The sequence below is a fragment of the Berghia stephanieae genome, chromosome 13 (assembly GCF_034508935.2).
Source record: "Berghia stephanieae isolate SIO BIC M18660-M18661 chromosome 13, UCSD_Bste_1.3, whole genome shotgun sequence".
In the NCBI taxonomy this organism is placed as follows: domain Eukaryota; kingdom Metazoa; phylum Mollusca; class Gastropoda; order Nudibranchia; family Aeolidiidae; genus Berghia; species Berghia stephanieae.
Genome location: NC_088372.1, coordinates 18,100,196 through 18,118,813, shown reverse-complemented (window position 1 = coordinate 18,118,813; position 18,618 = coordinate 18,100,196). Strand labels below are relative to the sequence as shown.

At 35.4% G+C, this 18,618-nt stretch overlaps 1 protein-coding gene across 1 annotated transcript in view; it reads right to left on the bottom strand.

The window, feature by feature from the left end:
* The window catches only part of LOC144959231 (uncharacterized), a 21,674-nt gene extending 13,695 nt beyond the window's left edge, over positions 1-7,979 (bottom strand). Inside the window, exons 1-5 of the mRNA XM_078891772.1 lie at positions 7,855-7,979; positions 4,622-4,827; positions 3,772-3,875; positions 2,963-3,046; positions 1,689-1,854 (exon numbers count right to left, since the gene is read on the bottom strand). Coding sequence (XP_078747898.1) covers positions 1,689-1,854; positions 2,963-3,046; positions 3,772-3,875; positions 4,622-4,742 — 475 coding nt within the window. The 5' untranslated portion in view covers positions 4,743-4,827; positions 7,855-7,979. The remainder of the gene's footprint in view (positions 1-1,688; positions 1,855-2,962; positions 3,047-3,771; positions 3,876-4,621; positions 4,828-7,854) is intronic.
* Positions 7,980-18,618: the final 10,639 nt, after the last annotated feature.

Here is an 18,618-nt window from a genome sequence, read left to right as displayed (position 1 = left end):
AAAAATAAATATCATAATGATGATGAGTTGGTTTCTTTCTTTTTCTATTCACATCTCTTTACAATATTGATCTCGATTCACGGATGGTGTACATTTAGCATAGTAATAGTCATTCAGAGCCATTCAGCCCACAGAGCCAGAACAATAGCAATTGTCGTATTGCTATCCTTTGGATAGGACGCTAGTTTATTGCAAAGTACTTTCCACCAGGTCTAAATAATACTCAGCTACTCATTCACTTCTGGGTAGATAGTAGGGGGGTAATTTTAAAAAATCTCGACTGCACCATGGATCGACCTTGGTCCCTTTAAGTGTGAAGCTAGTGCTCTACCAATCGACCTATTGGGCCCCCACATTTAACATAGAAAAGAATAGTATGTGTCGATTTTTAAGGTGTTTTATAGGGTTCCTTATCCGTTTTACAATGCTACTACAATCAGAGCTACACATTTCCTCAAGTCGTGTTTGCATCAGATTATAAAACACTGTAAAATTTTGAAAGAAGATGACTTTTATTTGACAAATCCATTCAAAATCAAACCAAGTCTTGTAACATGCCTTATAAATTGAAACTGATTACGCACTTGGGCTTGGTTGGTCTCTAGTGAATATCCTCTCTAGCAATAAACTATACTGGTGAGTCTCGTCTGAGACTTCAAAACCTTTAGCTTTAATAAGATCAACATATAACATGTAGGACGAGACATGATGCCCGTTAGACGATTTACATTTTTTTATTTGGGCAGAGACAAAGCTGTTAATGGCCAGGCACTCATTTTACACCTGAATACAATGGGAGTAAAGTCTTTTCAAGGACTCAACTATGCACTGCTCAGAGCAGATCTCGAACAGATGACCCTCTGATAGAAGAGCGAGTGTCATACCACTATATCACATAGCAACACAAAAGACCCACCAAGAGATCAGTAAGTCATGTGTATTGTGATGGTGTATAATACAGTCACGAACACACAGCACATCTTAAACTGGGTCTAAGGGTTCAAACTGGCATGACAGTTATTTGCATCGCTTGTGGTCGCAAAATCTGCAATATCTTTTTTTGAAAATTTCGAGAGTTTTTTTAAGAAAAACAAAACAAAACAACAATAATAATTTTTTTTTTTAAATGGTTAAAAAGACGAATTTTTTTTTCTTTTAATTTGATAGATCATGTAGAAAAAGAAAGAAAATTAGTCAAGAGTAGTTTCTTTTTTACTATCTTATTTTCTTCCTTTTTACTGGCGCTGATATGATCTTACATTTGTTGAAAGTGCAGTGAAACCCTTAAAAACAAACAAATCCTTTCTCTTTCATGAACTAAAATCAATCGCAAACTTTTGCAAATTTTGCTGTTTTTAGCTTGCAAAATTTGGGATATTTAAAAAAAACAAGCCACCATGTCAGTTCAAATCAGTGAGTCAGAAGAGTAATTTAGTACATCGTTTAATTTCTTCTGCGCACCCAAGAGTGGTTGGGTTGCTGGGTCCATTAGATCTGGCAGGTTTGAAAATGGATAAACTAGCTTGTTATGTAAAGGGTGACTATCACGTCTTGCTGTTTCTTTAAAACTACGACATAAACTGGACTAAACTCTGGCTTCACACGCCTTAAGATTTGGAAGGACTACTTTTTTGAGATGTGTCATGGTTATAGCAATGTGTTGAAATCACATTACTCTTATAATATACCTTTCCTGGCAGCCCAGCTGATAGGTGTGTCATTGTTGAGATCCACTGCGTTCACATTGGCCCTGTGTTGCAAAAGTCTTTGCACACATAATGTATTGTTTTTATAGGCAGCCCAATGAAGAGCAGTGTCGCCATTACCATCTCCTATGTCTGGCAAGGCACCATTCTGAAGGTAAATTTATGAGAATAATGTTCAATAATCATGAAATACTTACTGTATCCTGCCTTAAACCCTATACCTCCCCCCACCCCGCCCCTTCCCGTCCAGTATTTATATAAAATACATTTTTGAAAACAGTACAGTAAAATAACCCCCCAAAAAAAACAAAAAAATGACCCCCCCCCCCCCCACCACCAGATCTGCCAGGGGCAACAAAAGTAAATTATTTAAATTCTTTCCAAAAATCTGTTTTCAATTGACAAGACTGTAATGAGAGCCTTGACTTAAGTACAATACAAAAAGCCTTTTAAAAATTTATTTATTGCTCACAACATAAACAACAAAATGCCATTTAAAAATTAAAAATACTTTACTCAACAAACTCAAAGCGCTTTACAAGGGATCCTCGCCAATAACAACATTCATTAACATATGTATGACAAGACAACGTCTGCTAGATGATATTACAATATTTTTACCGACCGATACAACATTGTTAACTGGCCAGGTATTCATTTTAAACCTGAGTACGGAGACAGAATGTGAGTAAAGAGTCTTTTCAAGGAATATAACTATGCGCCGCTCAAAGCGGGCCTCGAACCTAGGACATTCTAGTATGAATGCGAGTGTTATACAAGAATACATAGCTGCACAAAAACGCCAGCACTAGGATAGTAACAATTGTTTTCTTCCTTTTTCATAGGATATTCACCAATCACAACATGACCTCTATTAGATCTAGCTCACCCAGCTTCTTAATCACTGCAGAGTGTATAGAGGGCTTAGAGAAAACCTTACAGCTTCCAAGACTTTTATAACACCCTTTAATTGTGAGTGCCGCACTCACAGAGCTATGAGGGACCATAGTTATAATAATCATTGTGATATTTGCTTGACAGGTGAAGCACAAAAATGTCATGATTAGGCAGTGCTAATGGTAACAAAAAATGTATATAATTTTTTTTTTAAAAAGAGGACTTCTGTGGATCTGAGGAAAACCATCAGTACTGATGAGTAAACAACAAAAAACAAAAAAAAACAAAACAACAAAAAATGTAAAAAAAGGAAAAAAAAAAGGTTAGTTAAAAAGATAAATAATGATGGATAGTAATACCTCAAGTAAAATGCGAACACAACGTTCATCTTGTTCAGCTGCATAGTGAAGAGCAGTGCGGTTATAGCCATCTGGTTCATTCACCTGTTAAAGATAGAGTATCTTATAAATAGAAAAAATGAAATAACTATTTCAGTATGAAAATCACTCCACCAAAACAGCTATCGTCCATGTGGTAAATGAGATCTTTTTTCAAATCATGGGCAAAGGATCCTGCACACAACCTAATCTACTTTATTTATCCTCAGTTTTTTGAAAATATCTTTGATTGATGATCAAAGTTATTAGAAATAACTTTCGGTATTTCCCATATCATGGCACTCAGTAGCTTTCAATATTATTTATAAAATAGACAACAAATTGAGCTCTGTTTTTCTTGATACCCATAATTCTTGTATTATCATATAATATATAATGAAAAATTACACATATTAATAAATTTGGTATATATGTATTACAAAAGGAAAACATATTAGGACATTATGGGTAATTTTCTTTATCCCTATAATGGATAACAAGCCATCAAGGAGAAAATGAGATTTTCAAAAAAATCTAGTCAGTATTTTCAAAGCCTAAAAACTAAATTGAGAGAATCGAGGGTAAAAGCAGGATAAGGCAGGTATGGCCCCATCAAAACCGATTTTATGTAGCACCAATATGATCCAGAAATGATGAAATACTATCAAAATTTCGAATTAAAAAAAAAAAAACGAACCCCAAAACAACAACAACAACAAAATAGAAAAATCAAAGAACAAAAAACATCTCCCCCCCCCCCCCCCCCCCCACCAAACAAACAGGTTAGTCACCTTTGCCCCACGCTGTATAAGAAGTTCCAATACATGCCAATCTCCAAGACAGCATGCGTACTGTAATGGTAATAACGTGCCATGACGACGATTTATATCTGCACCTGGTTGTGACAAAAATCAAAACAAAACATGTGTGTCATTTTTATATATAGAATAGCAGGAGAGATGTACAGCACATAATTTCGTTGTACACATGCTTAATTTCCTCGAACATCTCTCGAACAAAATATTTTGTCATCAATCATCAATGCTAAAAAAATAGTTCATGAAATTCAACTGCTACGATAATGTTATTTGGCAGTCTTGTGTTGGTGTTGTGAATAATCACTCACTATGTTATTCTTTTACTACCAGCACATGTTACCACATAGACCTAGATGGATGAGATCATTATGTCAATATCATCCCTATATTTGAGGTGAATAAAAGGCTGTGGCATTTTTCAGCAGAATAACGCTCATCCTCACATCACTCAAAATACCTTGGGCATAAGTTTGGCAGCAGGACCTCCACCTGTTAGATTGGCCACCGTACTCCCCTGACATGTGACCAATCAAACATTTATGGAGGAATTTGGTCACTGTGTATACATAAACCATGAAATACACACCCATCACCAATGTGAGCGAGCTCTGATGGAAGAATGGCTTCATGTTCCCAAGCGACTCATTAGTTCCATGCAAGGACATGAACAGTGTGGTGTAGAGCATGTTTTGCTACAGAAATTATGTATCGCAAGAACTTTATTGCTATTGTGTTTGAGTGATAAAAAATATATTTTTGTGTTAGTTGGGTGTGAAGTTTAGGGGAAAATTCTGAAAATGGCTGGTAAGTAGAGAGTTAAAACCTTTTTCAATCAAGGAATTGATGTCCTCTTCCCTGTCATGCAACTTTCCTTTGCCGATAGCTCTTATGAGCTGGTCTGAGAGTCGATATGTTTCCTGAGTCCTCTCCATGTGATACCACATCCCTCCATCAGATAACAATCACAGTCATCAGACAGTCTGACCTTTATAATTGCTGCATCAGGCCTGCCCAATCTTAAGAGCGATCCTGAAAAGATGAATATAAAAATGTATGTTTTAAGGATTAGAGAGATAATAAGTAATTCCTAATAAATCAAAAATCACTTAATTCAATATGAGAGGGATATTATCTTTAGAGTTTAGAGTCATCTCAAGGCAAACAGAAAAAAACTCATGCTTCAGAAGCAGTGCAGCGCAAGAGAAAAAAATGAGATGCTTACAACACAACAAATGACAATCTATTCTATTAGGTTCTAGAAGCTTAACTGGTAGATGGAGTATCAAAGAAACAAACCATCTGTCATGAGTGTAGATAATCCAAGTGTAATAGAATGATATCATTATTACTATAGGCTAGCATCAGTGTGTGTGTGTGTGTATAGCCCATCCATTGTGTGTGTGTGTCTAACGCGGCAAGCCGTGATGCTCTAGTAGTGTGTGTGTGTAAGTGTGTGTGTTCTCTGACCATACAGGTAGCTCTGATAACTTAGCAGAGTATTATTATTATTATTGTTTTCATTGATAGATTGTACTCTGTGTCGGTTGATACATTTTTTTTATTGAGATATTAATTTCTCCTATTACAGTAAACTTTAAAAGATACATTTACTTTCCTTAGATTGGGCCATGCCTTCAAAATGCATACTTAATTTCATTATATTATGATATTGATGTTATTCCAATATCTTCATTTTTATTTACAAATAAGCAAACTCGCACACTGGTTATTTATGTATTGCGTTATAACAAATTTGCTTCTGTACCCGATAATTTGTATGAATATTATTATGATGCCACATTTTCACATGCAACAACTCATTGATTTTTATACTCGTATATTTCATTTTGTGCTTTATTGTCATTTTATTTTAACATGTCAAACACCCATGATGGGAATTCTCATTTTTACAACGCATTCCCCATCATTGATACTGTTGTGATGTAGGTGCTTTCTCTGGGGTCCACATTGCTATTATACATCGTGCATGTTTCATATTTTGAGTAGTATTGCTTTATTCAATAAAAATTCCAAAATCGAATAAATAGTCTTCTGACGTTCACTCTTTTCAACAGAACTTTCTTTATGTGGGTGGTCGAGGAATCGGGGTTGACGAAGGATCTGAACCACTGGACTGTGTATGCTCATCACATGAAATCTCTGATCTTCATTTTCTTTACACTACTACTCCTAGAACAGCTGAGAGACATGGCCGCAACTGGCCACATGAAATCATGGTCTCTCAGCTGCCTTTTACTTTACATGAAATCAGCTATCATCATTACTATTTCCTACTCTATCTCTATTTGAGCACCTCCACAGAACGGTTACGGTTCGGAACCCAAGTCGACTCTGCGACTGAGACCATCCACCTCTTTGTACGGTATTTCATCACACTCGTGATACCGTTACACAAATTTTACTTTTTACTATATATGAATGTTTGTATTGGTTATGTTCCTTGTATATCTTCTTCTTCTTTCAGGTTATCCCGCATTTTGCAGGGTTGCCATAATGAATGCCACATCTCCATGCATCTCGGTTCAGAGCATCATCCTCCTCCAGGCCCAGCTTTTCTATATCGTCCTTTACCCTATCCAACCATCTAGTCTTTGGGCATTCCTTTTTCCTCTTTCCCGCTAACTGTATATATATCCAATACTTTCCTTCCCACATACTCCCTCTCTTGGTTATGTCCCTTGTATATATTATATAAATGAGACTTGATGAATAAAAAGGCAATTCAGTTGTGATTATGCTGTGGTTAACATCGTGTTGCCGTTACTTATTTGAGCTTCTTGGCTATTACTAAAATATATGAGAGCAAGCACTGCTTTGTGAATATCTGCTTTTTCTACATGCTACATGTCTTGTACCAGTACCACCCAGGTCACAACACCATCTGCTTCAGATCTATCCTCAAAGTAGTGATTGGCAAATTTAGTCTAATAAACTTGAGCTTTAATATAGTGCAATATCCACAAAACGTGCTCATAGCACTTTACAAGGGGTTCCTAGCCAACAGCAACACTTAACATGTAGAACGAGACATGATGCCTGTGTGTGTGAGGCGAAATTACAATTTTTTTCAGAGACAATGCTGTTAATGGATGATGAGAGAATATTAGTAAAGAGCCTTTTCCAAGGACTCAAACTATGCACCACTCAGAGGGGGACTTGAACCTTGAACCTTCTGATCAAAAGGTGAATGTCATACCACTAGACAACATAGCCCCTCAACTAATAGTGAAATTACAAAGACATTTTTATTGATGGTTCAGCTAAAACCTCAGAACATGATCTGGATTATGCAAATGAAATGTGAATGGAGGAAAAAGGGTTTTGCATTCACAAGTCAGATTTCTGTTTTAGAAGTAAAAAGACGTGTGGAGGAACACACTAGATACTGACACATTATGAATTATAAAGCAAAAGTAAATTTGCTAATCTCTAATTTCCTGAAATATAGTCATAACAAAAAGAAGACGATGAACGATTGACTACAACATTAGTCAAGAGACCAAAAAAAGTTTAGACCTAGTCAAACTCACATAAAAAAATATAGACTTCTATTATTAATTTAGTAATCAAAAATGGAAGTCAGTTGTGAAATCTGCCACTTGTCAATTTCAATTACTGATGGATTACAAAACTTGAGATTGAAAAAAAAAAAAAAAAAACACTGTCCCTTAAAATCGTCATCTTGTCATTCTTTTAATTTTGATAATCTCTAAAAATAATTAAATTGTATGATGAGGACTTGACCCGGCAGGGAACCCCATGCTTCCATAAGCCATAAGTAAGCTAAGCCTTCTAATTCTAAAAGCTGTCCGAGTCTGCACAACTCACTCTGGCCAAGATACGTGACGTGGACATGAGTCGAGATCAATGTGTGCATGATTGTAAATAGTGTGTTTGGCACTTCAATAGTGACTAGAGACAACGTACAATTCAATACAGAACCTGTAACAGTATGCTCTGGGTACGTTTATTTACTGGACTGAAGTAAGAGTAAGCCAGTAAGCCTTAGTTACTTAGTTACTGAACTGAACTGACCTTTGCCTTTTATTTATCTACTATAACTTGAACTGATTAGAGCAACTCTTGCTACGACATAATAGTAATAAATGGTACACCATACTATCATTTTTCATTCTCCCATTGTTGTGTCAAGGTTCTTGTTATGGTATCAACAGAAGAAATCAGATCAAGGTAACAATACTTTCTAGATTGTCAGTGGATGAAATAATATTATTATTTTGACGGAAATGAACCGTCGTTAACCCGGTTCCCCAATCTTTCGTCCCTTCGTGCTTTCGTCAATATGTTATTCATTCGCATTGTTAAAATGAAAAAGCATTTTGTGTTAACGAAATAATTAAAGATTCAATCAACAAGAAGCAATCGATGTATCAACATTAAATTTTTTATGTTTTACACGTGCGCCAGTGTGTATATGTGTGTGCGAGATTGTGTCTGTGTGAGAGTTTGTGTGGTGTGTGTGTGTGTGTGTGTGTGTGCGTATGTAAGTAACTTAGGTTTCTGAGTTTGTTTATTAAATTTACCTGAGTCTTTGCACAATATCACTGTTGTCATGTAATTAATTGTCTGTTAGTGCATATGTATTTTTTTTGTAAGGGTCACAGAACAAATCCTCTTTGACTTTGGACTACCCCGGACAATAAAGTTTATCTTGTCTTATCTTATCAATTTATTAATTGATATTTTGATGGCTGAAAAAATCAGGTGGTTGAAAGTACACAATCTGTGCGGCTATGTGGTCGTCTGTACGATACCGTCAAAAGAAGGGAATAATGGGCAGACATTAATTTGTCATCGCAGAGTGCGGGCAGCCAACGTCAAAAGCTTGGTGAGAAGTTGCCAGGCTTTGATACCAGTAAGAGGAGGCACTGGGTGGCTGCGAATCGACTTCGGTCGAGGAGCTGCCTCACAGCAAGTGCGCTTCATCAGTGGGGACTTTCCACCTGTCCTACATGTACCCGATGTGGGCAAGAACCCGAAACGGCAGAGCATCTACTTGAACGGTGTGGTTTGACGTTGCTACCGGGCTGGTTCGCGACGGTGCACGAATGCGGACCAGACTGATTGGGTCGATCGTCATAACATAATAGTGTGAGAACCATAAGAGGCTGCTGCCAACGTCAATAGGGAATGAGATTAGCGGAAGAGTAGCGTCCCTTGATTGGACGTCACCTTACAGAGAGAACGTCAATTTGGTTTTAAAGTGTCTCAAGCCGCTTTCACCGGAAGCGAGGACGAGAGCTGCATGCGTACAACCAACATGACGTTCTCTCTCTAATAACTTTTCCGCCGGTGACGTCACAGACTATGGGTGACGTCGAATCAAGGGACGCTACTCTTCCGCTAATCTCATTCCCTATGAGGACGACGCCAGGTAGAAGTAGTTGTACAAGTAGTAATGTGGTCTTGTGGTATGATATTCGCCTTCGCAAATTTTCTGGTGATTAGCACCTTTCTTTTTATTTGGTCTGTTTAGCAGAATGAGTTTTCCACTTCCAAGATTGAGAACTTGTTTTGTCATAACTATCTTTTTATACATATCAGCCAGTATTTGCATACCTTCATCGTCAAGACATTTGTGACCCATCGTCTCAAAACGGTATTATGTCGGAACTAACCGTATGCTTAAAAGCCGAGTTAAATGTTAAACTGGTCAGGAATATAAATCGTTGGGAATTGCACCCTAAAATATGGTATCCATTCTCCTCAATAAAACATACAAACTCAACACAAGTATGATATTTCTGGCTATAAATTCAATTTTCAACATCTTAAGCATCCCGACTTAATACCGTTTTGAGACGAAGGGTCACATTTATTTAGTTCTTCTGCTCTAACACCACCTAGACCTGGCGATCTGTTGTTATTGAGCTTTTATATGGCTTCACTTATTTCTTGGGGCGTTATAGGTGTTTCAAGCTCTGGGTTGGTAGACTCAAATGGTTCCACTTCTTGAATACCCTTGTATTTCTCAATGTAGTACACGCTTATAGTGTTTATAATTTCTTTATCATTACATAAGGTCTTATTACATGAATCTTTGATTATAAGTCTATTATGTGTTTTCTGTCTTTTGATTGTATTCTATGCTTTGAACATTTTCACACTTTGACTCGTACTATTTATTTCCGTCACAATCTCATTTATTTTCTTTTTGTGCTTATCTATTGATTGAGATTAAATTTTATGCATGATGTCATTTCTTTGTCTCTTCATTTTGTTCTTCACATCCGTATTTGAGCAGCTGTTGATGTCAAGTCTCAGTTGTTTTTACTGCTGTGATAGGTCATGCAGTATTGGACAGTAGTCTTGTTTTTGTGTACGACTTCTCTCAGGCAGTTTTGTTTCCCTGCTCATCAGCACGCTTTGGACTAGATGTTGTTGAATTTCAGCTGGGTTAGAGGCATCCTTTAAATTCTCCGACGAACGATTCGACGAGAGTGTGTTTCTGAAATTGTCTTTGACTAGGTCATCTCTTAGACTACTGAAGTCTAAGTCTGAAGGAGGAGAGTAGCCAGGCGCATAATATATCACAGACATGTGCCTAATCATTGGTTTTAAAAGCCTAGGCTTTGACAATCTTCAGATCCGGCAAAAGCAAGCCAAATCATGTAGCCTCCATTATGGATCTGCTATAAATGAATTGCAGTCGATTTTCCAAAATTAAATAATTAAGCCCATGTGTCAAAATGGTAACATGACGGGATGAAAAGCATCCCTAAAAATGGATTTAAAATTGAAATGATAACAAACAGAGGTTTTTGCAATGCATGAAATTGGAGTTATGCTCCACTATCGACGTCCACTTATTTTCAGGTCTGACAACCCAATTGCTTATTGGCCCATTGTTGTAATGGAAATCTAAAAAAAAAAAAAAACCCAACAAAAAACAAAACAAAAAAAAACCAAACAAAAATACACACAAAACAAATGACTCAAAGTATTGTCCATTACAACAATATTAAACTAGGCCCATAATCAGGTTTGGATGTCAAGACCTGCATTTGTGTCCACTATAATAAAGCTTGAAGAGATATGAACCCCAAGTCTGAATCTATTAATTCAGTTTCCCTTATCTAATTCATCCCGACATAAAACTGCTTTGAGACGGTGGGTCACATATGCTACCGTGAATGACATAATCAGTCGGATGGTGAAAAGGTTTGAACTGAGATATTGCAAAGTTTATTTAGAAAGTCAATTTTTATCCAAAATGAGTTCTTGTCATAAATGATTAAAACAATAATTTTTGTACATCTTCGAGAAATATCAAAGCTTACTTTCACTTCTAGATATTTTTTACAGCTAGTCATGTTGAAAAAGTATGAATTTTGAGAAAAGTTGCTGGATACCTTTCCCATACATCCATAACTTCATGAAAAATCACCCGATTTACTTGAAATAAAGATTAAAATGCTCTGGGGAGCATATTCTTTCAGAAAATGAAAAAAATAAATAAAATAAAAAAATAAAAATAAAAATGCAAACCCAAAATTTTCACCTTCAGACTGATTATGTCAAGCACTGACACATATTATTATCTTCAAACTGACAAGAGGACATGCATCTCGAATGATGATTCCCACATGAAGGTCAAACACCCTCCTCAAAATCCGTCTAGCCATCCATTACTAGACTATGGAACCGAACCTCCTACCATCCAAGGCAGAAGACACTTACAGCCCTGATCATTTTCGTTAATGACATTGTCGAAGCTCACTATAATATCAACATTCCTTCGTCATTTCTCATTTATCCATGTTTTCTTTTGGAATCAGATGTAGGTCGGTGCTCAACCTTGAGGTATTTACATAACGAAGATGAGGATGAGGAGGAGAGGAGGAGAAGAAGATCCTCTTCGGCAGTCTCGTGAAAGAATGAACTATGGATCGATTTTCTGCGGTCGCTCAAGGGCTGTCTTCATAATGGTAGCTGACTTTTTTTTTTCATACAAATCAATTTAATAGATGGTATTTTAAAACAAAGTACCTACCATTATCATTTTTATTTGTTGATTAATCTGAAGTTTATTCTCACCCTTTTTATCTTTATGTAGAGCTCGACGTGTCCTTACTTGCAGGTCTGATAACCCAATTCCTTATGGGCTCATTGTTGTAATGGAAATCTACAAAAAATGACGCAAACTATTGTGTCCATTACGACAATGTTAAACTATATGCCCATAAGTGGGTTCGGATGTCAGACCTACATGTTATGTAAACGTCGGTGGAGCTAGATATGCTTTTCTTTATTCTTTCTTTCTTTTTTATTTTTTTGGTATTATTATTATTATTATTATTATTATTATTATTATTATTATTATTATTATTATTATTATTATTATTATTATTATTATATATTATTATTATTATTATTATTATTATTATTATTATTATTATTATTATTATTATTATTATTATTATTATTATTATATTATTATTATTATTATTATTATTATTATTATTATTATTATTATTATTATTATATTATTATTATTATTTATTATTATTATTATTATTATTATTATTATTATATTATTATTATTATTATTATTATTATTATTATTATTATTATTATTATTATTATTATTATTATTATTATTATTATTATTATTATTATTATTATTATTATTATTATTATTATTATTATTATTATTATTATTATTATTATTATTATTATTATTATTATTATTATTATTATTATTATTATTATTTATTATTATTATTATTATTATTATATTATTATTATTATTATTATTATAGTAGTAGTAGTAGTAGTAGTAGTAGTAGTAGTAGTAGTAGTAGCAGTAAAGTAGTAGTAGTAGTATTAGTAGTGAACTTCGCAGTCCGAATGACACTTGCTGAGAATTGTGTGATTCAGTCATGGTCGATAAGTCAATAGCTGCTCTCTCCATCCACGTTGTTAATTGTTTCCATTGGTCACGGTCATGGGCCAGAGTTTTGAGGCTGTCAAGATCTTGTTGTGACTTTAGTACGGATGGCACTGCAATATGTCTTAGTTCTTCAGGGATTAATTCGGCCTCATCTGAATCCAGAAATTATGATATGTAGAGAGGTCCTGGTTCAGGGTAGTTACTATTGATATTGGTGGTCTCCCTACATATTTGTTGCCATTAAGGAAATATTCTGTCACTGCAGTTTGGGCTGGGATGTTATCTTCTCGACGTAAGATGTGACCAATTAATAGGTACTCGTAATAATACAATAAAAGGCAAATATATTGGCGTGAATTTTATTTGTGCGCATGGGGATCGTTAACGCTGCAAAGTGTGTTTCCGTTCAAGTAACAAAACGACCTAGAACTATCAACATTGTCGTCTAAGAGAGACAAACAATTTGAACTTCAAATTGTTATCTTTGCAAGAATGTATCTGTCAAACAAATCAGAGCTTAGAAATAATTTTTAATAGATATTCATTATCCAGACCTTGACTTCTCTTTTCTCATTAAAATTATCGTTGAGATGTAGAGAAATGATTAAGTTTATTTGTGGTTATGTTTACATTTCATTACTAATCTTCTTTCCCCTCGGATTGCTGGCTCGTAAGTAGAATTTATCAGTATATTGGGGCAATAATATATGAATTATTTTGCGACTTAAAAAAAAAGAAGAAAATAGATACCTAGCTGAAACAGTCGCTTTAGTGTCACATCAGTATTGAAAGGTAGCCAGTGCAAAGCGGTCCTAGAGTTATTTTTTCAATCAGGGTTAACTCCAGGTCTGAGGTTATTTTTTTCCTTATATTATTAAGTTAAGTTATAAGTCTTTGTAAAGGTCCTAGGGTGTTTGTTTTTCCTAAAAGTTAATGGTATTTTGTACTATCACCCCTTCCCCCTCCCCACTCTCTTCTCCCACTCCTCGCTCATAACCATGCTTTAAAATCATTTTTATGTTCTCGTTTATTTTTGTTCAGATGGTCTGAATCACATTGTTATAACTTGTGATAAGGGCCCACACGAGACGAATCATCTGATTCAATGTAACGTGTCCGCAATACCAAGGACGAAATTCTCAATAATTCTTTATGACCAACTCGCATTTAGGTAAGCTCTGAAAAATTGTCGAAAAAAAAAAATATGCCCTTCGGCCACGACACACTAATTAGATACCGTTGCCTGGGCATTCCATGAAGGAATAAAGATAATCTATATTCATCAAAAAAGATGTCTGATGTCAACAGGAAAACCTATGTCGTCCAAAGTGAGCAAATTGGGGGTTCATAATCTTGCCCTAGAAAAACAAAGAAAGTGCCTGAAGCGGGGCTCGAACCCGGGACCTTCCGACCCGAAAGCGAGTAGAACACATAGCCGCACATATTGCGCATTAGATGGTGGAACATACCATTTGGAAGTATGATCCAGATACTTAATTTTCAATCAGAAAATATCGATGTTGCGTGGAGTAGGAAGCTCTTTAAAGATGAGTCTTTATGCTTGAGAGAGAGAGAGAAAGAGAGAGAGAGAGAGAGAGAGAGAGAGAGAGAGAGAGAGAGAGAAAGAGAGAGAACGAAAGAAAGAGAAAGAGAAAGAGATAGAGAGAGAGAAAGAAAGAGAGAGAGAGAAAGAAAGAAAGAGAGAGAGAGAGAGAAAGAGAGAGAGATATAGAGAAAGAAAGAGAGAAAGAGAAAGAAAGATAGATAGATAGATAGATAGAGAGAGAGAGAGAGAGAGAGAGAGAAAGAGAGAGAGAGAGAGATAGAGAGATAGAGAAAGAAAGAGAGAAAGAGAAAGAAAGAAAGATAGATAGATAGATAGATAGATAGATAGATAGATAGAGAGAGAGAGAGAGAGAGAGAGAGAGAGAGAGAGAGAGAGAGAGAGAGAGAGAGGGAGAGATAGAAAATAAAAAAGGGAATAAAGCAAAACAAGATATACAAATATATCAATCAAAAATAAACAAGAAAACAACTGCTATATAAAAGATATAGTAAACCCCCCCCCCCCAATAAATCCGTATCATACGTGTAGCTCTTTATCAATATTTATATTTATTTATATTTATCATTTCTCAGTAAGAGCAACGACACAAGTCTTAAAGAATCCCATCATCTAAAAGTGAGATGCCTTTTTGACCCCCAAGCCTCTACTCAAAAATCAAAAACTATTTCATTTTTAATTGAGGTAAGGATGGTTTTCGATATATTATAGACACGCATTACAACCTTCTATCTCTCTCTCTCTCTCTCTCTCTCTCTCTCTCTCTCTCTCCCTCTCTCTCTCTCTCTCTCTCTCTCTCTCTCTCTCTCTCCCTCTCTCTCTTTGTGTCTTTCTTTCTTTCTCTCTCACTATCTCTGTTTGGTTTTATGTACCTATCTATCTATCTATCTATTATTATCTATCTATCTATCTATCTATCTATCTATCTATCTATCTATCTATCTATCTATCTATCTATCTATCTATCTATCTATCTATCTATCTATCTATCTATATATATCTATAAATTATGAAAGCAAAAACCATGAAATAACAGTGCTCAACTTTTTGATAAAAGGATCTATTTATAAAATGTTTCAAGTCTAATTATGATCGACTTCTACAATATTGTTTCGAGAATTCGATCTCATCAGGAAGTGAACGTTATTATACTTGAAACGTTTTATCTATCTATCTATCTATCTATCTATCTATCTATCTATCTATCTATCTATCTATATATCTCTATCTATTCATCTATCTATATATCTATCTATCTATCTATCTATCTATCTATCTATCTATCTATCTATCTATCTATCTATCTATCTATCTATCTATCTATTTATCTATCCATCTATCTATCTATCTCTCTCTCTATGTATGTGTATGTATGTAAGCGAGTATGTACGTGTGTATATTATAGTATTATATTATATTATGTTGTATGTGTTCCTTTCAATTCTTTTCTTTAATAGTTTTGCCCAATTTGATTAGAAATAGAATCAATTACTGTCACAATTTCCTGTAATCAGAGATTCCGCATCTAAAGATATTTTTGTTCAGACTAATATGATTCAATAACGATCTTCATGAACACCATTAACATGTTCTGTGTGGTTTTGTCTGTGAAAATAAATTTGATTTTGGGTGAACCTTGCACAGTTTGTCATTGGCAAGCGTGTAACATTATCGTACCATCCAAAACACGAACTCTATTACATGAAATCTGTACTATTTGCAATAGGATTCAATAGTCTGATGTCACGCCCGCCAAGCAACGAGAAGCTTGGTTCTAAACATAGACAATCGGTACTTTTTATTTTTATTCTTCATGTTTGCTAGAATTTCTTCACATGTCATGTGATCAAAATGTATACATTAAAAAAAAAAATGATCAGATTTCTAATGTTTTTCTCCTCTGGATACACTTTAATGCTCGTCGGAGAAGTATTTCACAGGGGCGTCGGCCATTGTTCCGAGTGTTTAGAACCAGTAAGTTACTATGTGTCATTACGAGGGAAGTGACGTCAGGACTGTTGAAGCTTATTCTCAACTTATCAAATGGTTCATTCGAATAGACACTTAGATTATCACGTCTCTGGGACAGTCGTCATAATGTAAACAATGGCAGTGATTGGTAAACATAAAAAAATACACATGTTTTGCTATCGATGATATATGTATAAGTAAAATACCCACTGTTCTACAGCTTGATCAATAGATAGAATGCGCTTGGCCAAGGAGTTCACAACATTGCCATCCGGAAGTATAACGGACCAACACACAAACTCTGTGTAACCATGAACTTTTATAGTCTGGTTAATACAGTTTAGTGAGAACAACTCACAAACGCGGATGGCAAAAACAATAACAAAGGCCTGAGTGACGTCATCTGCATACTATCTATAGAACCAACTCAGAAAACTATGTGTAAATTTAAAACGTTTATAGTATGATCGAGAAAGTCGTGTGATCACTAGCTACCCATTTGGCAGTATAAAAAACAATGACAATGATCAGAGAGAGGTCGATTTCATTCACGTTATTGTATATAAACAACCAACCATGCGTGCCCGAGCACGTTTGACGGTGTGCCACAAATTCCATGATTTGATTGGACAAAAATATACTGGTTAACTCACTCAACCCTAACACCGACTATATCCGTAGTTTACCCGGGTTACTTTTACTCAATGCCTATTTATTACATTTTTCTGAGACAAATGTGACCCTCCGCCTCGAAACGGTATTAAGTCGGATTTTTCAATTTTGGGTTTTTGGTACTCAATCACAGCTTATTTTATGCTTTAAAATTTGATACCAAATTTATATAATTCTGATTATTATTGTCGAGATATGACCGTTTGAAGTAGGAGAGTGTGAAAACCAAGTTTTAAGAAAATCGACTTTGAAGTGAGGCACCGTTTTCACGCACAGTTAAATTAATGGGCAAAGATAACACCTTAGATACGGACATCAAAAATTGGACGAGAATAGTGAAATTTGCATGAGCTTAGCTTATACATTTACTAATGTACATACAAATTTTTGAAACAATTCAATTATTACTTTTGTAGTTATTCATTATTCTGTAAGATGTTCTTAAAACAATTAAAACACTGGAAAAAAAAAAAACGCCGACAATTGCTCACTTTTCAAGAATTTTTGATATTTAAATAAAGAATCAATGAAATAAGAATTATTAATGTGAATTTTTTGTCTTATTTAATAGAGAAAATACGATTTCAAAATGCCAAAAGTTAAAGAAGGTTGAATTTGAAAGTAAAGTTTTTGAAACTACGTGAAGCCGGGTGGGCAGGGAAAAAAATTATCAAGAAAGAGGATTAGAGAGGAAGAGAGAGAATGAGAGAGTAAAATACACACACACACACACGCACGCCACACACACACACACACACACACACACACACAAACAGACACACATGAGAGAGAGAGAGAGAGAGAGAAGAGAGAGGAGAGAGGAGAGAGAGAGAAAGAGAGAGATATAGAGAAAAAGAGGAGCGAGAGGGGGGAGGGGAGAGAGAATGCTTGTGTTAAGAGGACGCGAGGGAAATATAATAAAGATTGAAACCTGTATAAGTGTATGTGTGTGTGTGTGTGTGTGTGTGTGTTTGTATGTGTGAAAGAAACAAAGGGGAGACGGAGAGAGTGAGGTAGACATGAAGAAGGATGGAGGCGGAGCAAAGAATTGTAGGGATAGTTTAAAGAAAGCATTTTGTTACAAAGTAAGTCATAGTCAATCAACTGGAAACATATTGACCAATGAGATTGCAATTAAAGAAATGGGCTGGTCAAATCAATCATTGCATTGTTTCCATGTTGAGTCAGATAACAGCTTGAGGAGGAGGGGTGGGGCTTATTGTGTAGTGACTTACATGAAAACATGGTATTGAATCTTGAAGTTTTCCTTAGGTTCCACCACATTGTTCATTGTCATAAAAAGACCCCCCCCCCCCCCCCTTTCTTTCAGTATACAAAGAAAGCACGACAAAACGAACATCTCTCTCTCTCTCTCTCTCTCCTCTCTCTTCTCTCTCTCTCTCTCTCTCTCTGTTTGTCTCTCTCTCTCCCCTTCATCTACCTATCTATCTATCTACCCACCTATCTATCTATCCATCCATCCATCCATCCATCCATCCATCCATCAATCCATCTATCTACCCATCCATCCATCCATCCATCCATCTATCTATCTATCTATCTATCTATCTATCTATCTATCTATCTATCTATCTATCTATAGTCTGTCTGTCTTCTGCTATCTATCTATCTATCTATCTATCTATATCATTATCCATTAATAGGGTTTTTCTGTCTG